Genomic DNA, 23732 nt, shown 5'->3' on the forward strand with positions numbered 1-23732 from the left:
TCAAAACAGCATGGTATTGGCAGAAAAATAGACACTCAGACCAATGGAACAGAATAGAAAGTCCAGAAATAAAACCACATATATATAGTCAAATAATTTTTGATAAAGGGGCCAACAACACACAATGGAGAAAAGAAAGCCTCTTCAATAAATGGTGCTGGGAAAACTGGAAAGCCACATGCAAAAGAATGAAACTGGACTACAGTCTCTCCCCCTGTACAAAAATTAACTCAAAATGGATCAAAGATCTAAACATAAGACCTGAAACAATTAAGTACATAGAAGAAGACATAGGTACTCAACTCAGGGACCTGGGTTTTAAAGAGCATTTTATGAATTTGACTCCAATGGCAAGAGAAGTGAAGGCAAAAATTAATGAATGGGACTACATCAGACTAAGAAGTTTTTGCTCAGCAAGAGAAACTGATAACAAAATAAACAGAAAGCCAACTAAATGGGAAATGATTTTTTCAAACGACAGCTCAGATAAGGGCCTAATATCCAAAATATACAAAGAACTCATAAAACTCAACAACAAACAAACAAACAATCCAATAAAAAAATGGGAAGAGGATATGAATAGACACTTCTCCCAGGAAGAAATACAAATGGCCAACAGATATATGAAAAGATGCTCATCTTCTTTAGCTATTAGAGAAATGCAAATCAAAACGGCAATGAGATACCACCTCACACCTGTTCGATTAGCTGTTATTAGCAAGTCAGGTAACAGCAAATGTTGGAGAGGCTGTGGAGAAAAAGGAACCCTCATACACTGTTGGTGGGAATGTAAAGTAGTACAACCATTATGGAAGAAAGTATGGTGGTTCCTCAAAAAACTGAAAATAGAACTACCTTATGACCCAGCAATCCCTCTACTGGGTATATATCCCAAAAACTCAGAAACATTGATACGTAAAGACACATGCAGCCCCATGTTTATTGCAGCATTGTTCACAGTGGCCAGGACATGGAAACAACCAAAAAGCCCATCAATAGATGACTGGATAAAGAAGATGTGGCACATATACACTATGGAATACTACTCAGCCATAAGAAATGATGACATCGGAACATTTACAGCAAAATGGTGGGATCTTGATAACATGATACGAAGCGAAATAAGTAAATCAGAAAAAAACAGGAACTGTATTATTCCATACGTAGGTGGGACATAATAGTGAAACTAAGAGACATTTATAAGAGTGTGGTGGTTACGGGGGGTAGGGGGGAATGGGAGAGGGATAGGGGGTGGGGAGGGGCACAAAGAAAACAAGATAGAAGGTGACAGAGGACAATCTGACTTTGGGTGGTGGGTATGCAACATAATTGAACAACAAGATAACCTGGACTTGTTATCTTTGAATATATGTATCCTGATTTATTGATGTCACCCCATTAAAAAAATAAAATTATAAAAAAAAAAAAAAAAAAAAAAAAAAAAATGCCTTGAAAATAAATTTTACTGAAATCATCACTACAATTATAAAAATACCATGTGACATGTGATGACATAAATATCTAAAACATATAAAAAGGTGACAGAAAGATACGTGACTGGGTGGTGAACACACTGCCATGTACACATGATGTGTGATAGAATTGTTCACCTCAGATCTGCACAGTTTTGTTAACCACTATTACCTCAATAACTATTTTAAACAATTTAAAATAAAGAGAAGAATTTTATTTAATGAATTGTGTCCTATTTTTAAATGTCCTGGAGATTTTTAATTAAAATATTCTTGATTCCTATCCACTCTAGGTGGACCACAATGAAATATTTGCCCTATTTACTATAGTACATTTATGCCTCCATATATGTATGCATTCATTTCTAATTGCAGTTTCTTCATTATACAAAGCTGCTAAAAGTAATACACAAGAATTACCGAGAAACTGCTCTTCCAGATAAACACAGGAGGGGGTTCTAATGTGCGTCTATTCACAACGTTAGTGGCCATCGATTAATTCGCAACCTTATTGCATCTGAGTTTCTGTTTTAAGTCATGTCTGAATGTAGCTGAGTGAATCAGATGAAGAGAAAGAAGAAGGGAAGTTCTGAATCAAATGTCCTGAGCTGTCCTTGAGAAAACTTACAATCAGAAACTTCAAAAGTACCAAAACTTGCAAATATATTAGTGATAATACTAATTTGACTAAAAGCCTCTGTCTCCTTAATTTCAAAGAGGCAATGACAGCGGTAATAATTGGAGAAACTGAGGAGGAAATGAAGTGGTGATCAGAGTGGGAGGATCGAGAACTGAGACACAGGTAGCTGGTCCCTGAGAGAGAGGACAGGGGATGAGGGACAGGTGAGGGAGGACAGGGAAGCAGATCATCAGTACTTACTTTTTTCCTGTGCACTTTGCATGGCTGAAAAGCAAAAGAAGAAATGAAAAAGTCATTCATTCCCTATAAAAACACAATGTCAGGGAAGGTGGAAGAAATGGGCCCCCTTTCCTAGTTCACTGTGGAGCACACGGGGAACCATGTCTGTGAAAGCAGGAACCCTGAGGACCCAAAGGACACCTCACCCATCAGAGTCAGTGCTGTTCTCCTTCCCCTGTCCCCTGTGCACAGGAAACTAAGTCAGGAAAAAAATGAGGAGTGTGGACTGAAATTCTGACTTGTGCAATACTAAGTGTCCCCTGTCACTAGACTACCACCATTTTTGGGCTAAAAACAAACGTATTCACATGTGGGACAGTTACTTCAGCAGTGACGGGATGTGTACAGTAGAGGCACCATCTGTCCCAAACTGTTTATGTTGCACTAGTGATATGACAACTGCTCTGTAAATTAGAGCGGTGGTTCCCAAACTTTTTTGGGCCACAGACTGGTTTAATGTCAGAAAATATTTTCATGGACTAGCCTTTAGGGTGGGACAGATAAATGTATCACGTGACCGAGACAAGCATCAAGAGTGAGTCTTAGACAGATGTAACAGAGGGAATCTGGTCATTTTTTAAAAAGAAATCATTGTTCAGACTTAAAAATAAATAAAATGGAAATAATTTAAGTTATTTATTCTTTCTCTGCGGACCGGTACCAAAATGCCCACTAACCGGTATTGGACTAACCCGGGATTTGAGGACCAATGCATTAGAGGAATATATGTCTAAAGACCATTCCTAATAAAACAAAAATATAATTTAAATTGTCCTTAGAAAAATATACTCTTAAGGTTTGAATGATTAAGGTTCTTTTTTGTGAGATATATCATGATCAATATTTATTTCTGGTGTCCTTCATATATTACGTAGAAATCAGATATTTATTACTTTTGACCTGACCTTAAGTATTACAGCCTTCAGAAAATTGCTTATTGTTAAGTGCTGTTTGGCATATGTAAACTGTGTCAACAATCCTGAGAAAGAATAAGAAACTGCCATGTTTGGATATTTTAAAGGTTCAAAACTTTGGTAAAATACTTAAAAGCTTCAAACACTGGGTCATATGATCAAGGACAGTGGAAGAGGGACGCCCCACTCTGTTACATTTGACTAGTGAATGATACAAGATATTTATCATGACTCAGGCTATGGAAAGACAATGGGGAGAGACACTGAATGCTGACAGTTTGTAGATATTTGTCTCAAGAAATTGGAGAAGTATTAATTGCTTAATATTGGGCCTCAAACTTGTCATAATTGAGAGAGATCTCAAGTTTGAATATTTCCCAGAAACACATAGATATGATATATATTCATCTATACACCCTAATATAAACCTGTATCATATGTATATATATAATAAAAATTATGATTCTGTCAGCTTAACACCCTTCATCTCACCAATGTCTTAATGAAACTGTGACAATTTACTGTAAAACAGAGCAGCCAATGTTTACAAGAAAACACTTGTGTAAAATGACAAACAGGGAAGAAGAAGGAGGGAAGGTAGGAAACAGAAATGGACCGAGTTCCAATTAGGAGAAGGACCATCTCAATATTGGGGGAGGAACAGTAGACTCCTAGGAGGAGGACAGGCCAGCAGAGAGCCCGGGGATAAAAGGGCCGGAAATGTCAAAGAGAAATAAACCAGATGTTTCCATGTAGATGATGAGTGGAGGAATATCAGTAACTTTACCTAATATTTGCAGACCTCGTGCTGAAATAAAAATACAAAAGTCAATGTCAATTTCATGGGTAGTAACGACAAAGAGATTGTAATACATTTACAAATTCAAATTTAAATTTAGGATAATTTCAAATGAACACAGAAACACATGTCAAATCACACATGCTCCCTCCAGAAAACACACACATCTACACAGTGGAACATAGCAACTTTCGTCCACAGGTGTTCTATAGTAAGTAAAATGATGTAAAAGGGGGGTAAGATAGTAAAATAATATAAATTTTTAAAAATACTAGATTTGCTGTTTAATTTCTTAAATTAATATTTTCAAAGTGTATTTTATTTGTTAATATTACTGAGAGAAAGAAAGGGGAGCAGGAGGGAATTTGTGGTCTCTTAGCAGCTTCGCTGTAGCTGTAGCTGCTGCCCTGTGTGCCGTGTCCAGGCAAGTCCAGGGTCCAACTGACAACCTCAGTGTTCCAGGTCCATGTTCTGTCTACGGGGCCACCACAGGCGAGGCTGAAAATATTCTTGGTATATTTGAAATTCTTATGTTTCAGAAAATCTGTTTGTAAGTTTAGTATGCTCACTGGATGTTTATAAACACATCAGTGAGTCTCACTGCTGTGGCAGCGACATCGTGCAGAGTGGCCACCACACTGTGGAAGGAGCACTGACACACAGCTCCTCCCAGTGACACAGGGTCAGGGGTCTGGGGGCGGAGTCCTCCATATATTTGTCCACAGGTTGGTTGTTAATCACATTGTAGTAGACATTCTGTTTTTACTCATTTCTGAATGAAGAACATCTTAATACTCATGGGAGTCGAATTCAGGAGAGAAAGGGGTGGGATTCTCTGATGAACATTCTGTTCCTCACTGGACCTTACTGAACTTTTTTATCCGTTAATCGAGAAAAGAATATCTCAGCTCACATGAGTGAGACAGGTTCTCTACACACTGTGAAGAAAACGAAGCGAATGACCTACATCTTCTAATGTTGTTTCTGCAAGATGTTTCTGCAGTCTCAGATCTTCCATAAATAAAGAAAATGCCTTGAAAATCAATTTTACTGAAATCATCACTACAATTATAAAAATACCATGTGTCATGTGATGACATAAATATCTAAAACATATAAAAAGGTGACAGAAAGATACGTGACTGGGTGGTGAACACACTGCCATGTACACATGATGTGTGATAGAATTGTTCACCTCAGATCTGCACAGTTTTATTAACCACTATTACCTAAATAAATATTTTAAACAATTTAAAATAAAAGAGAATAATTTTATTTAATGAATTGTGCTATATTTTTAAATTTCTGGAGATTCTTTAATTAAAGTTTACTTGATTCCTATTCACTCTGCATGGACCACGATGAAATATTTGCCCTATTTACTATAGTGTCTTTATGCTTCCATATATGTACGCATTCATTTCTAATTGCAGTTTCTTCATTATACAAAGCTGCTAAAAGTAATACACAAGAATTACCGAGAAACTGCTCTTCCAGATAAACATAGGAGTGGGTTCTAATGTGCATCTATTCACAACATTAGTGGCTATGGATTAATTCACAACCTTATTGCATCGGAGTTTCTGTTTTAAGTCATGTCTGAATGTAGCTGAGTGAATCAGATGAAGAGAAACAAGAAGGGAGTTTTAGAATGAAATGACCTGAGCTGTCCTTGAGGAAATTACACTCAGAAACTTTAAAAGTACCAAAACTTGCAAATATGTTAGTGATAATACTAATTTGACCAAAAGCCTCTGTCTCCTTAATTTCAACAAGGCAACCACAGCGGTAATAATTGGAGAAACTGAGGAGGAAATGAAGTGGTGATCAGAGTGGGAGGATCGAGAACTGAGACACAGGTAGCTGGTCCCTGAGAGAGAGGACAGGGGATGAGGGACAGGTGAGGGAGGACAGGGCAGTAGATCATCGGCACTTACCTTTTTCCTGTGCACTTTGCTCGGCTGAAAAGAAAAGAAGAAATGAAAAAGTCATTCATTCCAAGTAAAAACAGAATATCAGGGAGGAAGGAGAACAGAAATGGGCCCCATTTCCTAGTTCACTGTGGAGCACATGGGGACCCATGTCTGTGAAAATAGGAGCCCTAAGGACCCAAAGGACACCTCACCCATCAGAGTTAATGCTGTTTCCCTACCCTGGCACCTGTGCACAGGAAACTAAGTCAGGAAATAAAGAGATGAGTGTGGACTGAAATTCTGACTTGTGCAGTACTAAGTATTCCCCTGTCACTAGACTACCACCTTTATCAGGCTAAAAACAAACTTATTCACAGGCTGGACAGTTACTTCAGCAGTGATGGGATATGTACAGTAGACACACCATCTGTCCCAAACTGTTTATGTTCCAATAGTCATATGACACCTGCTCTATACATTAGAGCAGTGGTCTCCAACCTTTTTTGGACCACGGACCGGTTTAATGTCAGATAATATTTTCACGGACCAGCCTTTAGGGTGGGATGGATAAATGTATCATGTGACCGAGACAAGCATCAAGAGTGAGTCTTAAACAGATGTAATAGAGGGAATCTGGTCATTTTTTAAAAGTAAAACATCGTTCAGACTTAAATATTAATAAAATGGAAATAATGTAAATTATTTATTCTTTCTCTGCCGACCAGTACCAAAAGGCTCACGAACCAGTACCGGTTCGCGGCCCGGGGGTTGGGGACCACTGCATTAGAGAGATATATGTCTAAAGACCATTCCTAATAAAACAAAAATATAATTTAAATTGTCATTAGGGCAAGATACTATTAAGTTTTGAATGATTAAAGTTCTTTTTTGTGAGATATATCATGGTGAATATTGTTTTCTTGTGTTCTTCACTAATTACGTAGAGATCACATATTTATTACTTTTGACCTCACCTAAAGTTATTACATCCTTCAGAAAATTGCTTATTGTTAAGTGCTGTTTGGCATATGGAAACTGTGTCAACAATACTGAGAAAGAATAAGAAACTGTCATGTTTGGATATTTTAAAAGGTTCGAAAAATAAAATACTTAAAAGCTTCAAACACTAGGTCATATCATATTATCAGGGACAGTGGAAGAGGGACGCCCCACTCTGTCACATCTGACCAGTGAATGGTGTCAGGTATTTATCATGACACAGGCTGTGCAAAGAAAATGAACCGAGGCACCGAATGATGGTTTGTTTGGGTCTTTTTGGCGCTGATTTATTTATTTATCAGACTCGAGTGCTTTAGCGAATGATGGTTTTGAAGACTGTTCTTTGAAGGGTTTGGAGAGGTATCCATTGCATAGGAATGGACACTGAAATTTAGAAAATTTGAATAATGTCCTAAGTTTGGCATTTTCCCAAAACACACACATACACACACAGATATCTATGTACACTAATATGTAAACTAATATCTGTATGTCTATATCTATATCTATATATACTAAACACTGTGTGTCTGTCGGTTTGAAGCCTTTTATCTCACCAAATTCTGAATGAAACTGTGACAATTCTCTGCTTGACAGCTGCAGCCACAGTTTACAGAGAGACAGCTGTGTAAAATGAGAAAGAGATGCAGGAAAGAATGAAAGACAGGGAAACAGAGATCAACAGACCCAAATGAAGGAGGTGCTGTCTCAGAATCATGTGGGAGGGACAGCAGACTTCGAGGATGAGGACAGACCAACGGAAGGCACTTGGATAAAAGGCCGGAAATGTCAAAGAAAGAAATAAAGCAGATGTTTTTCAAGTGAATTAAATGTAAAAATATATCAGTAATTTTACCTAATTGTCTCTTAAATTCCTCTGAAAAAGAAAAGAAAATGTCAATTTCATGGGAAACAACCACAAATAGAATTCAAATTTACTGATAAATTCAAATATAAAATTTGGTTAATTTAAAATGAACACACACACACACACACACACACACACACCAAATCACACATACCTCCCCAAAACACAGTGGCTCAGAGGTCACTATTGACCACCGATATTTTATAGTTAAATAAAAAGGAGGAAAAGGGTGTTAAGTTAGCAAAATAATATAAATAAGTAAAAATATTTGTTTTCCTGTTTATTTTTTAACATAATTCACTTTTTAAAAATATTATAGTTATTAATATTATTTAGACAAGGGATGAGAGGCAGGAGAAAGGAATTTGGACTCATATTATTTTAAACATCAATACCAAGGAAATAATGAAAATTGTAATAGCCACTAAAAAGAAAACATTCAGCTTTGAATGATTAAATTTTCTTTACTGTGAAACATCACAATCAATTGCACCCTTCACATAAAAAGTACTTGTCAGAGATGAACCAGTTGTGCACTTGTCTTAAGATACTTCATCTGTCTGAAAATTGTATATATTTTAAGTACATTTTGTCATGTGATATCAGTATCTACGTAATGCCAAAGAATAAAAACCAGGAATGGTTAGATATTTTATATTCTATGAAATAATTAGGTAAAATATTTAGTTAACTTGGAACACCTGGGTCATATGATCAAGGACAGTGGAAGAGGGAGGCCCCATTCTGTCACATCTGATCAGTGAATGATACAAAGTATTTATCATGACTCAGGCTGTGAAAGACAATTGGGAGAGACACTGAATGCTGACAGTTTGCAGTTATTTCTCTGAAGGGATTGGAGAAGTATTAATTGCATAATATTGGGCTTCAAACTTGTCATACTTGACAGAGATCTCAAGTTTGAATATGTCCCAGAAACACATACATATATATTCATCTATACACCATTATATAAACTTATAATATATGTATATATTAAAATTCATGATTCTGTCAGCTTAATACCCTTCAGCATACTTATGTCTTAATAAAACTGTGACAATTTAGTGCAAGACAGAGCAGCCAATGTTTACAGGGAAACACTTGTGTAAAATGACACAGAAGGAAGAGAAAGGAGGGAAGGTAGGAAACAGAAATGGACAGAGTTTCAATTAGGAGAAGGACGATCTCAATATTGGGGGAGGAGCAGTAGACTCCTAGGAGGAGGACAGGCCAACGGAGAGCCCGGGGATAAAAGGGCCGGAAACGTGAAAGAGAGAAATAAACCAGATGTTTCATGTGGATCAAGAGTGAAGGAATATCAGTAACTTTACCTAATATATGCAGAAATTGTGCTGAAAAAGAAATACAAAAGGTAATGTCAATTTAATTTCTAGTAACCACAAAAAGATTGAAATGTACTTACAAATTCAAATTTAAATTTAAGATACTTTTAGATGAACACAGAAACACATGCCAAATCACACATGTTTCCCTACCCCAAAACACACATCTACACAGTGGAACAAAGTTCACTATCATCCACAGGTGTTATATAGTAAGTAACCGGTGGAAAAGGGAGGTAATTTAGTACAATATAAAATTTTAAAAATATTGCATTTGCTGTTTAATGTATTAAAGTAATTCTTTTCTAAATCTATATTATTTGTTAATATTACTGAGAGAAAGAATGGCAGGCAGGAGGGAAGCATGTGGACTCATGGCTGCTTCACTGTAGCTGTAGCTGCTGCCCTGGGTGCCGTGTCCGGGCAAGTCCAGGGTCGGACTGGCAACCTCAGTGTTCAGGTTCACGCTCAGTCTACGGGGCCACCACAGGCTAGGCTGAAAATATTCTTGGTCTATTTGAAATACTTATATTTCTGTTACTCTGTTTGTAAGCTTTAGTATGCTCATTGGATGCTTTAAACACATCAGTGAGTCTCACTGCTGCGGCAGCGACATCGTGCAGAGTGGCCACCACACTGTGGAAGGAACACTGACACACAGCTCCTCCCAGTGACACAGGCTCAGGGGTCTGGGGGCTGCGTCCTCCATGTTTTTGTCCACAGGTTGGTTGTTAACCACACTGTATTGGAGATTCTGTTTTTACTCATTCTTGAATGAAGACAATCTTAATACTCCTGGGAGTTGAATTCAGGAGAGAGAAAGGACTGGGATTCTCTGATGAACATTCTGCTCCTCACTGGACCTTACTGAGCTTTTTATCCCTTAATCGAAAAAAGAATATCTCAGCTCACATGAGTGGGACAGGTTCTCTATACACTGTGAAGAAAACGAAGTGAATGTCCTACATCTTGTAACTTTGTTTCTGCAAGGTGACCAAGTCTCAGATGTTCCATAAATAAATTGCATTGAAAATCAATTTTACTGAAATCATCACTACAATTATAAAAATACCATGTGACATATGACGACATAAAATTTAAAACATATCAAAAATGTGACACAATGATTTGTGACTGGGTGGTGAAAACACGGCCACATAAACATGATGTATGATAGAATTGTGCATCTCAGATCTGCACAGTGTTTTTAACAACTATTACCTCAATAAATTAAATATTTAAAACAATTTAAAATAGAAGATAATTGTTTTATTTAACAAATTATATTATATTTATAAAAATCTGGAGATTCTTTAATAAAAATATTCTTGATTCCTATTCACTCTACGTGGACCACGATGAAATATTTACTTTATTTATTATAGTCTTTTTATGCTTCTATATATGTATGCATTCATTTCTAATTGTGTTCCTTCGTTGTACAAAGCTGCTAAAACTAATACACAAGAGTTACTGAGAAACTGCTCTTCTAGATAAACAGAGGAGTCATTCTTTTTTTGGGGGGGAATGTCTTTTTTTTACTTTCATCTATGAAGGATAGTATCTTTGTTTGTTTTTTATAGTAAAATAAAAATTTTATTTACATATTTTTCAAATCAGTTGCTTTCCTTGTCACTGGATATGTTTTTTGTTTGTTTGCTTTTTTTATTATTATTAAATTTAATGAAGTGTCATTGATAAATCAGGGTACATATGTTGAGAGAAAACATCTCCAGATTATTTTAACATTTGATTATGCTGTATACCCCTCACCCAAAGTCAAATTGTCTTCCATCCCCTTCTATCTGGATTTCTTTGTGCCCCTCCCCTACCCCCACCCCTTCTCTCTCCTTCTTCTCCTCGCCTCCTCCACACCCCCAAACACTGCCCCATTACCATCACATTCTTGTCCATGTGTCTGAGTCTCATTTTTATGTCCCATCTATGTATTGATTCATATAGTTCTTAGTTTTTTCTGATTTACATATTTCACTCCGTATAATGTTGTCAAGGTCCATCCATGTTATTGTAAATGATCCTATGTCATTATTTCTTATGGCTGAGTAGTATTCCGTAGTATATATGTACCAAAGCTTTTTGATCCACTCGTCCTCTGACGGACACTTGGGCTGTTTCCAGATATTCGCTATTGTGAACAATGCTGCCATAAACGTGGGGGTGCATTTCTTCTTTTTGAACAGTGCTATGGTGTTCTTGGGGTATATTCCTAAAAGTGGGATAGCTGGGTCAGAAGGCAGTTCGATTTACAATTTTTTGAGGAATCTCCATACTGTTTTCTACAGAGGCTGCACCAGTCTGCATTCCCACCAGCAGTGCAGGAGGGTTCCCTTTTCTCCATATCCTCGCCAGCACTTATTCTGTGTTATTTGATTGATGAGCGCCGTTCTGACTGGTGTGAGGTGATTGATATATCATTGTGGTTTAACCTTACATTTCTCTAATGACTAGTGATGGTGAGCCTTTTTTCATATGCCTATTGGCCATCTGTATGTCCTCTTTGGAAAAATGTTTATTTATTTCTTTTGCTTATTTTTTGATTGAATTGTTTGTCTTCTTGCTGTCAAGATTTACAAGTTGTTTATAAATTTTGGTTATTAACCGCTTATCAGATGTATTGTCAAATATGTTCTCCCATTGTGTAGTTTGTCTTTTTCTGTTCTTATTGTCTTTAGCTGTGCTAAAGCTTTTTAGTTTGATATAGTCCCATTTGTTTATCCTGTCTTTTATTTAACTTTCCTGTGAAGATAAATCAGCAAATATATTGCTGCGAGAGATGTCGGAGAGCTTGCTGCCTATGTTTTCTTCTAAGATGCTTACAGTTTCACAGCTTACATTTAAGTCTTTTATGCATTTTGAGTTTATTTTTGTGAATGGTGTAAGTTGGTGGTCTACTTTCATTTTTTTGCAGGAAGCTGACCAATTTTCCCAACACCATTTATTAAACAGGCTGTCTTTACTCCATTCTATGCCCTTACGTCCTTTGTCAAATATCAGTTGTCCATAGAGCTGTGGGTTTATTTCTGGGTTCTCTGTTCTATTCCATTGATCTGTATGCCTTTTCTTATGCAGTACCAGGCTGTTTTGAGTACAATGGCCTTGTACTATAACTTGATATTAGGAAGAGTGATACCTTCCACTTCATTCTTCTTTTTTAAAATTGCTGAGGCTATTCATGTTCTTTTTTGGCTCCATATAAATTTTTGTGTTATGTGATCTATATCTTTAAAGTATGTCATTGGTATTTTAATTGGTATTGCATTGAATTTATAGATTGCTTTGGGTAATATAGGCAAAAATAAATGAATGGGACTACATCAAACTAAGAAGTTTTGCTCAGCAAGAGAAACTGACAACAAAATAAATAGACAGACAACTAAATGGGAAATTATATTTTCAAACAATAGTTCAAATAAGGTCCTAATATCCAAAATATACAAAGAACTCATAAAACTCAACAACAAAAAAACAAACAATCCAATAAAAAAATGGGAAGATGACATGAACAGACACTTCTCCCAGGAAGAAATACAAATGGACAACAGATATATGAAAAGATGCTCATCTTCTTTAGTTATTAGAGAAATGCAAATCAAAACTGCAATGAGATACCACCTCACACCTGTTAGATTAGCTATTATCAACAAGACAAGTAATGACAAGTGTTGGAGAGGCTGTGGAGAAAAAGGAACCCTCATTCACTGTTGGTGGGAAGTTAAGTAGTACAACCATTTTGGAAGAAAGTATGGTGGTTCCTCATAAAACTGAAAATAGAACTACCTTATGACCCAGCAATCCCTCTACTGGGTATATACCCCAACAACTCAGAAACATCGATACAGAAAGACACATGCAGCCCCATGTTCATTGCAGCATTGTTCACAGTGGCCAAGACATAAAAACAACCAAAAAGCCCTTCAATAGAAGACTGGATAAAGAAGATGTGGCACATATACACTATGGAATACTACTCAGCCATAAGAAATAATGACATAGGATCATTACAAGCAAAATGGTAGTATCTTAATAACATTATATGAAGTGAAATAAGTAAATCAGAAAAAAACAAGAACTGCATTATTCCATACGTAGGTGAGATATAAAAGCGAGACTAAGAGACATTGATAAGAGTGTGGTGGTTACGGGGGTGGGGGAAGACAGAGAGGGAAAAGGGGAGGGGGAGGGGCACAAAGAAAACTGGATAGAAAGTGACAGTAGACAATCTGACTTTGGGTGATGGGTATGCAACATAATTGATTGACAAGATCACCTGGACATGTTTTCTTTGAACATATGTACTCTGATGTATTGATGTCACCCTAGTAAAATTAATAAAAAAAATTGAGTTGCTCTATGCTCATTGTCGTTCTCTTCTAGGAATTTTTTTATTTCTTCTTTGCTCTCATTCTTAATGCATTTGTTATTTAACAACCTGCTATTTAGTTTCCATGTGTTTGAGAATTTTTGAGCTTTTTGTTGTGGTTCATTTCTAGTTTCATGCCATTGTAATCAGAGAAAGTGCTTGATATGATTTCAATCTTCTTAAATTTGTTTAAGCCACTTTTATGCCTTAACATGTGGTCTATCCTAGAGAATGTACCATGAGCACTTGAAAAGAATGTATATTCTGCTGCTTTAGGGTGAAAGGTTCTGAAAACATCTGTTAAATCGAGTTGATCTAGTGTGTCCTTTAAGTCTGCTGTTTCTTTGTTAATTTTCTTTCTTGAGGATTTATCTAGTGATGTTAGTGAGGTATTAAAATCCCCTACTATTATAGTATTGCTGTTGATCTCGCTTTTTATAACTATCAAAGTCTGCTTTATATATTTAGGAGCTTCTATATTAGGTGCATAGATATTTATAATAGTTATATTTTCCTGTTGGATTACTCCCTTTATCATTATGTACTGGCATTCTTTATCTCTTACTATAGCCTTTGTTTTAAAGTTCATTTTGTCTGATAAAAATATTGCTACCCCAGCTTTTTTTTCATTTCCATTTGCATGAAATGTTTTTTTTTCCATCCTTTTACCATCAATCTATGTGCATCTTTTGTTTTAAGATGTGTCTCTTGTAGACAGCATCTGTATGGGTCCTGTTTTCTTATCCATGCAGCTACTCTATGTTTTTTGATTTGATCATTTATTCCATTTACATTTAAATTTATTATTGAAATATAGTTGTTTATTGCCATTTTATTTTTTAAAGCTGTATTCCTCTTTTACTATATTCTTTTCCCACTTTGATCTGTTTACAATAGGCCTCTTAACATTTCCTGCAGCATTGGTTTGGTTGTAATGAATTCCTTGAGTTTTTTTTTGTTTTGTTTTGTTTTTTGTCTGGGAAGCTTTTATTTCTTTTTCAATTTTAAATGATAGCCTTGTTGGATAAAGCAGTCTTGGTTGTAGGCTTTTGTTCTGCATTACTTTGAATATTTCTTACCATTTTCTTCTGGCCTCAAGTGTTTCTGTTGAGAAGTCAGATGTCATCATTATGGGGGCTCCTTTGTAAGTGATAGCTTTTTTTTCTCTTGCAGCTTTTAATATTTTCTCTTTATCACTTAGGTTTGGTTTTATAATTATGATGTGTCTTTGTGTAGGTTTCTTTGGGTTTCTCTTTATTGGAGTTCTCTTTGCTTTTTGAAATTGTGCGAGTTTCTCCTGCATTAATTTAGGGAAGTTTTCAGCTATGGTATGATTGAAAAAAGTCTCTATCCCTTGTTCTTTCTCTTCTTCTTCAGGAAACTCTATGATGTGATGTTATTTTTCTTTATGTTGTCACAGAACTCTCTAAATTTTCTTCAGACTTTTTGAGTCTCCTTTATTTTTTCTTCTATGCTTTCTTGCCTTCATTCAAGTTGTTCTCCAACTCGCTGATTCAATCTTGATCTCTATCCATCCTGTTTTTAATTCTTTCCATTGTGGTCTTCATTTCTGATATTGTATTTGTCATCTCTGACTGATTCTTTTATAATATTTCAATATCATTTTTTATACTTGCTATTTTTTTATTTAGGTGTTCATAATAACCATCAATTGTTTATCTAAGATCCCTAAGCATCCTTACAATCATTATTTTGAACTCCGCATCCTGAAGTTTGGTTATTTCCATATCACTCAGTTCTGAAGTTTTATCTTGTGGTTTTATTTGGATTGCACTTCTCTGTCTCCTCATTTTTTCTATCTGTTTGGGTCTTTCATTTGTAGAGCTAGTTGAGTCTAGGCTTGGTGTTGTTTGCCTCCAGTTTTCAATTGTGTTATTTCTAGGTTTTCATGGGTTGTCATCAGCTATTATTTATAATCCACTTTTGGATTTGGGCCACTTTGAAGTCTTGATTTGTTTATTTTCTTAACAGGTGATAGCTTTGTTTACTGGTCTCAGCAGGGGCTTATTTGAAACTGTAGCCAGGAATGCAGTGGGTATAACTGAGACTCTGAAGTCCTCTTCTACCAGTTAATCTCTCTGGGGGTAGGGTGTTTTTTCAGCTTCAGTAGGGAGAGGTGTATCTCTGATCTCCATGGAGACCAGTTACTGCCCCTCCTCCCCACTTCTTATTTTCAGCTGTGTCTTGCTGCACTGATTGGAACTGAAGAGATGTCTGGAGATCTGTGCCCTGGAAGCACTTTAGTCTTTTGTTTTGTGGAAGGATCAGCCCTTCCCTCAGCTATGGCTACCTCCAGCACTGAATGAGTCAGCTTCTCAGTTTGTCCTCTGGCCCTCAGTGTCTGCTCCTCACTCTCCCCTTACATCTTGGAAGACAAACCAGCCCTTTCACACACCTCGCTCCCTGGTTGCCAGGCAAGTGGCTGTGAGCAGTATTTTCTGCTCTTTTCTCTGGAGTGAGAGCTGCTATGCGCTCTCAACCTCACCCCTCACTCCGTTTCTGTAAGAAGGGGAGATTCAGGCCCTCCCTACCAAGTTTGTTGTTTCTTCTTATTTGCTCCTTGGTTTTTGAGAGCTGTTCTTGCAGTCAAGAGTTGGTTTTTCACGCTAATTGTTTCTAAATTGATTTGTTTTCCAGTATGGTGGTGAAAGCAGGGAGTCTGTGCATCTGCCTAATCAGCTGCCATCTTTAGGATCTCAGGAGTCAGTTTGTATGTGCATCTATTCACAACATTTGTGGTCATCGATTAATTCACAACCTTATTGTATCTCAGTTTCTGTTTTAAGTCATGTCTGAATGTAGCTGAGTGAATAAGATGAAGAGAAAGAAGAAGGGAGGTTTAGAATCAAATGATTGAGCTATCTTTGAGGAAACTTACACTCAGAAACATTAAAAGTACCAAAACTTGCAAATATGTTGGTGATAATATTCATTTGACCAAAAAGCCTCTGTCACCTTAATTTCAACAAGGCAAATACAGTGGTAACAATTGGAGAAATTGAGAAGTAAATGAAGTGGTTATCAGAGTGGAAGAATCAAGACACCAAGACAAAGGTAGCTTGTCCCTGAGAGAGAAGAGAAGGGATAAGAAACTGGTGAGGGAAGGACAGGGCAGTAGATCATTGGTACTTACTTTTTTCTTGTGCATTTTGCTCAGCTGAAAAACAAAGGAAGAAATACACAAATCATTCCATATGAAAGCACAGTGTTGGATAGGAAGGAGAACAGAAAGGGGGCCCTTCCATAGTTCACTCTGGAGCACACCTGACCCATCTCTGTGAAAGTAGGAACCCTGAGGATCCAAAGGACACCTCAACCATCGGTGTCAATGTTGTTTTCCTTCCCCTCTTCCTTGTGCACAAGAAACTAAGTCAGGAAATAAAATGATGAGTGTGGTCAGAAATTCTGGCATGTGCCATACTAAGTGTACCCCTGTCACTAGACTATCACCATTTTCAGGCTAAAACCAAATGCATTTTCATGTGAGACAGTTACTTCATCAGTGCTGGGGACTTGTAGAGTAGAGGCACTATCTGTCCCAAACTGTTTATATTGTACTCGTCGTATGACAGCCGCTCTGTACAAAGAAGGATACATTCCTAAAGAACATTTCTAAGGAAAGAAAAATATAACATAAATTGTCATTAGAAAAAGATACTATTAACATTTGAATGATTAAGGTGTTTTTTTTTTTCTGAGATATATCATGGTCAATATTTATTACTTGTGTCCTTCACATATTACGTAGAGATCAGAGCTTTATTCCTTTTGCCCTCACCTTAAGATATTACATCCTTCAGAAAACTGCTTATTGTTAAGTTCTCTTTGACATTTGTTAACTGTATTAACAATAAGGCTAAAGAATAAGAAACTAGCAATTTTGGATATTTCTAAAAGCTGGAAAAAATGGGTAAAACATTTAGAAAGCTTTGAATACTGGTCATATGATCAAGGACAGTGGAAGAGGGAAACCCCAGTCTGTCACATCTGACCAGTGAGTGATACATGGTATTTGTCATGACACCGGCTTTGAGGAGACAATGGGCAGAGGCACCGAATTCTCATTTCGCAGACTGTTTTCTAAAGACTTTGGAGAAGTATCCATTGCATAGGAATGGGCACTCAAAATTAGAATATTGTACAGAAGCCCTAAATTTGGCATTTTAAAAAAAACACACATAAACAGACATATATATGTATGTATATATATGCTTATATATACACTAATATCTACATGTCTATATCTATATATATTAAACACTGTGAATCTGTCAGCTTGAAGGCTTTCATCTAATAATATTCTGAATGAAACTGTGACAATTCTCTGCTTGACTCTTGCAGCCAATTTTACAGGGAAATAGCTGTGTAAATTACAAAGAGATACAAGAAAAAATGAAGGACAGGAAAAAGAAGTCAACAGAGTCCCAAGTGAAGGAAGTCAAGTCCCCGAACCATGTGAAGGGACAGGAGAAATCAAGGAGGAGAACAGACCAATGGAAGGCACCAGATAAAAAGGGAGGAAATATCAAAGGGTGAAATATACCAGATGGTTTCAAGTGGATGAAATGTAAAAAAAAAGTATCAGTAATTTTACCTGATTTTATGTTAAATTTCTCTGAAAAAGAAAAAAAAAAGAAAATGTCAATTTCAATTTCATGAGATACAGTCACAAAGAGATTTTAAATTTCCTGATATTTTCAAACATAAAATTAGGTTAATTTCAAATGAACAATCACACACACACACACACACACACACACATACACACACACACACACACACACACCTCAAATCACACATGCCTCCCCAAAACACAGTAGCTCAGAGCTCACTATTGACCACTGGTATTTTACAATAAATTAAAAGGAGGAAAAGGGTGTTAATTTAGTAAAATAGTATTAAAATTTAAAAATATTTGTATTGCTGTTTTATTTGTAAAGTAATTGATTTTTGTAAATATTTTTTATATACAATATTAATATAACTGAGGAAAGGAATGGGAGATAGAAACATAACATGTGGACCCATAGTGCCTTCAGTTTGTGTGTTGTTTGCCCCATTTGCCTTTTCTGGGCAAGTCGAGGGTTGAACTGACAAACTCAGTGTTCAAGGTCCACGCTCTACCCATGGGGCCACCAGAGATAAGGCTAAAAATATTCTTGGTCTACTTGAAATATTTATGTTCCTGTTATTCAGTTTGTCAGTTTTGGTATGGTCATTGGATATGTTAAACACATCAGTGATTCTCACTGCTGCGGCAGCGACATCGTGCAGAGTGGCCACCACACTGTGGAAGGAGCACTGAGACCCAGCTCCTCCCAGTGACACAGGGTCAGGGGTCTGGGTGCTGCGTCCTCCATGTTTTTGTTCACGGACTGATTTTTAATCACACTTTGTATGAGTTTCTGTTATAACTCATTTCTGAGTGAAGAATATCTTGACACTTATGGGGGTAGAATTGAAGAGACAGAGAGAGACAGGAGTGGGATTCTCTGACCAAGATTTTGTTTTTCACAGGAAGTTACTGAGCCTTTCTCTTAACTGAGAAACAAATATCTCAGCTCACACGGACGAGACAGGTTTTCTGCTCATTGTAAAGAAGTGACTGCAAAAGCATTACATCTGCTAATGGTTGTTTCTGCAAAGTGGTCAGCTCACACCCATTGCATAAATAAGGAATATATCCTGAAGATCCATTTCACTGAAATCATCACTACAATTATAAAATGCCACATGACATATTGGGACATAAATATTTAAAGTAAATAAAAGCATGACAGGAGGATACGTGACTGGGTGGTGAGCACACTGCCATGTACAGATGGGGTGTGAGAGAATGCTGCATTGCAATCTGCATAGATCGATTACTCAATGTCACCCCAATAAATTCAATAAATATTAAAACAATCCGTTAAATAGGAGAAATGAAGCATAATTAATGCATTCTCTAGAATTTTTATAATATTCATTTGATATTTAAAAAATTATTCTTGATTACTTTTTGCTCTATATGAACCACTGTGAAATATTTTTCATATTTAAAATGAACTTTGCACATATATATATATATATATGTAATATATATATGTATTCCATTTTTATTGCAGTACATTCATTGTACAAATTTGTTTCTATCACTGTAGCAATGTTATTGAAAGACTGCTTGAATAGGCTTGTATAGGTTATTACAGGATTAGGTTCTTATGGGTGTCTATTCACAATGTTTTTGTACATCTATTAATTCTCAACTTTATTGTATCTGAGTGTCTGTTTTAACTCATGTCTAAATGAAGCTGAGTGAATCAGATGAAGCGAAAGAAATGACAGTGAGGGAAGTTCTGAGTCAAATGACCTGAGCTGACCTTGGAGAAAACTTACACTCAGAAACTTTAAAAGTACCTATGCTTGCAGATATCTTAGTGATAAAATTCATTAGACAGAAAGGCTCTGTCTTCGTTATTTCAGTTGGAGAGGTAATAGTGGAAGAAACTGAGCAACATATGGAAATAGAGAATCAGAGTTGGGAGGCCAAAATACTGAGTGAAAAGGTAGATGATCATTGAGACGGAAAACAACAGTATAAAGAACAGATGAGAGAATGATTGGAAGAGTTGGTTATTGGTACTGAACTTTCTCCTGGTCACTCTCATGTAAAAGACAAAAGGAAGAAAGAAAGAAATCATTCCAAGTGAAAGCACACTATCTGGTAAGAAGGAGAACAGAAATGAGCCCTTTCCTAGTTCACTGTGGAGCACACGGGAACCCATGTCTGTGAAAGCAGGAACCCTGAGGATCCAAAGGACACCTCACCCATCAGAGTCAGTGCTGTTCTCCCTCCTCCGTCCCTTGTGCACAGGAAACTAAGTCAGGAAATAAAGGATCACGTTGCTATGCTAGAAACCCTGGGGTGTGCAATACTAAGCGTTCTCATGTCCTGGGATTTTCACGTTTTTCAGATTAAAAAAGAAACGTATTCACACAGGAGACAAGGACTTAAGCAGCAATGAGGAAGTGAACAGGAGAGGCCCCATCATGAGAAAATGGGGTTTGTTGCACTCGTCATATGACACCTGCCCTGTACACAGACAATAGATTCCTAAAGACCAATACCAAGGAAACAATATATAGTTGTAATTGTTAGAAAAAGACAATTTTACGCTGTGAATGATTAACTTTTCATTATTTTTGAAACATCGTAATCAATTATTTTTCTTGTACCCTTCACATAAAAGGTATAGTTCAGAAATGAATCGCTTTTCCACTTACTTTAAGATAATTCATCCTTCTGCAAATTGTTTATTTTTAAGTGCAGTTTGTCAGTTGATAACAGTGTCAACTCAATGTCAAAGGAAAACAGACAGACATGGTTGCATATTTTTAAGGGCCAGAAATCATTATGTAAAATATTTAGAGAGGTTGGAACACCTGGGTCATTTGATCAAGGACAGTGGAAGAGGGTCACCCTCCTCTCTCACATCTGACCAGTGATTGATACAAGGTATTTATCATGACTCAGGCTGTTAAAGGAAAATGGACAGACACACTGAATGCTGATAGTTCGAAGGCTTTTTTCTTAATGGTTTGGAGAAATATCAGTGGCATAGTAATGCGCACTCAAATTTGTGATATTTGACAGAGGTCCTAGGTTTAAATATTTTCCTAACACACACACACACAGATACATATATATCAATGTGAGTGTGTCTGTGTGTGTATATGTCTGGGTATATATACACACACACATATACATAAATATATAAATACTAAATCCATGTATCATTCAGATTGAAACTGTTCATGTGACCAAATTCTTAATGAAAGTGTGGGAATTCCTGCAAGACTGATGTCACCAAAGTTCACAAGGCAATGACTGTGTAAAGTGACAGAAGAAGGCGTGGGGAAGGATGAACGGGGTGAATCAGGAATCAGCAAAGCCCTGAATGGGAGAAGAGCTGTTTGAGATCAGGGATGGGGACATCAGACATCTAGGGTGAGGACAGGCCAACAGGAGATGCTTGAATAAAAAAGCCAGAAATGTCAAAGAGAGATATTAACCAAATGTTTTTAAGTGGATCAAGAGTACAAGAATATCAGTAATTTTACCAAATTCTGTCCCAAATTCTCCTGAAAAAGAAGAAAAGAAAATGTCAACAACAATTTCACAGGAAACAATTACAAGAGGAATTCAAGTTTACTGATAAATCCAATTTGAAATGAGGATAGTTTCAGATGAACACGCAAACATAGGCTGAATCACTCATGTTCCTCCAAAACACACGTGTACATAGCAAATCAGAGCTCACTATTGTCCACAGGTGTTGTACAGGAAGTGAAACACTAGAAAAAAGTTAATGTAGTAAAATAATACAACATTTTAAAAAATATTGAATTTGCTCTTTAATTTATAAAATAATTGTATTTTTTCAAAAGATTTTATTAATTAATATTGTTGAAAAAAGAAATGAGAGGTTGGATCAAGGTGTTTGGACTCATAGCTACTCTACTTTAGCTGTAGCTGCTGCCCTGTGTGTAGTGTCCGGGCAAGTCCAGGGTCAAACCGGCCACCTCAGTGTTCCAGGTCCATGCTCTGTCCACAGGGCCAACACAGACTAGGTTGAAAACATTGTTGGTCACTTGAAATATTTATGTTCCTGTTATTCAGTTTGTGAGCTTTAGTATGGTCATTGGATGCTTTAAAAACATCAGAGAGTCTCACTGCTGTAGCAGCGACATCGTGCAGAGTGGCCACCACACTGTGGAAGGAGCACTGACACACAGCTCCTCCCAGTGCACAGGGTCAGGGGTCTGAGGGCTACATCCTCCATGGCTTGTCCATGGGTTGATTTTTTGTCATACTGTGTTTGAGTTTCTGTTTCACTCATTCCTGAATGAAGAATATCTTCATTCCTACAGGTGCTGAGTTCAGGACAGAGAAAGGACTGGGATTCTCTGATGGAGATTCTGTTTCTCAGTGGACCTTACTGAGCCTTTACCTTATTTGAGAAACAAATTGCTCAGCTCACATATGAGACAGGTTTTCTACGCAATGTAGAGTGCTAGCCAAAGTGCTTAATGTGCTAATGGTTGTTTCTGCAACATGGACAAGTCTCATCTATTCCATAAATAAAGAAAAAACCTTGAAAATCCATCCCACTGAAATTATCACTGCAAGTTACAAATACTATGTGACATGCAGGGACATAGAGGTTTAAAATAAATAGAAGGGTGACAGAGATCCGTAACTGGGTGGGGAACTCACCGCGAGGTACACATGGGGTGTGAGAGAATCGTGCACCTGAGACCTGCATACATTTATTAACCAAGGTCACCACAATAAATATAAAAATACATAAAACCACGCTTTAAATACGAGAAGTAAAACATATTTTTAAAATCCAGTAGAATTTTAAAAATATTTGATATTTTTAAATAAAATCATATTTTATATTTTCACTCTATACAAAGCACTATGATATATTTGTCATATTTAAAATAGTCTTTTGATGCTTCTTTATATAAATGTATTCTATTTTTCCTGACCAGGCACTGGCACAGTGGATAGAGCGTCGGACTGGGATGCCAAGGACCCAGGTTCGAGACCCCGAGCTCGCCAGCTTGAGCGCAGGCTCACCTGGTTTGAGCAAAAAGCTCACCAGCTTGGACCCAAGGTCGCTGGCTCGAGCAAGGGGTTACTCAGTCTGCTAAAGGCCTGCAGTCAAGGCACATATGAGAAAGCAATCGATGAACAACTAAGGTGTCACAACGAAAAACTGATAATTGATGCTTCTCATCTCTTTGTTCCTGTCTGTCCCTGTCTATCCCTCTCTCTGTCTCTGTAAATAAATAAAAAAATAAATAAATAAATAAATGTATTCTATTTTAATTGCAGTACCTTCACTGTACAAGTCACTGAAAGACAGCTTGCATAGGTAAATACAGGGTTAGTTTTTATGTGAATCTATTCATAACATTTTGGTACAACTAGTAATTTTCAGCCATATTGAACCTGAGTGTCTGTTTTAACTCATGTCTGAATGAAGCTGAGTGACTCAGATGAAGGTAAGAAATGACAGTGCGGGAGGTTCTGAGTCAAGTGACGT

The 23732-nt window shown here is 36.8% G+C and overlaps 2 protein-coding genes across 2 annotated transcripts in view; both read right to left on the reverse strand.

Annotated features, from left to right (window-relative positions):
- Positions 1-9846, reverse strand: part of LOC136389586 (butyrophilin subfamily 1 member A1-like) — a 91904-nt gene extending 82058 nt beyond the window's left edge. Inside the window, exons 1-3 of the mRNA XM_066361457.1 lie at positions 9830-9846; positions 9564-9703; positions 6042-6065 (exon numbers count right to left, since the gene is read on the reverse strand). Coding sequence (XP_066217554.1) covers positions 6042-6065; positions 9564-9703; positions 9830-9846 — 181 coding nt within the window. The remainder of the gene's footprint in view (positions 1-6041; positions 6066-9563; positions 9704-9829) is intronic.
- Positions 1-23732, reverse strand: part of LOC136388496 (uncharacterized protein PF3D7_1120000-like) — a 419710-nt gene that overhangs the window by 333403 nt on the left and 62575 nt on the right. The window contains exon 16 of the mRNA XM_066360321.1: positions 21736-21756. Within this exon, the coding sequence (XP_066216418.1) occupies positions 21736-21756 (21 nt within the window). The remainder of the gene's footprint in view (positions 1-21735; positions 21757-23732) is intronic.

Source organism: Saccopteryx leptura, chromosome 1 (genome assembly GCF_036850995.1).
Source record: "Saccopteryx leptura isolate mSacLep1 chromosome 1, mSacLep1_pri_phased_curated, whole genome shotgun sequence".
Classification (NCBI taxonomy): Eukaryota; Metazoa; Chordata; class Mammalia; order Chiroptera; family Emballonuridae; genus Saccopteryx; species Saccopteryx leptura.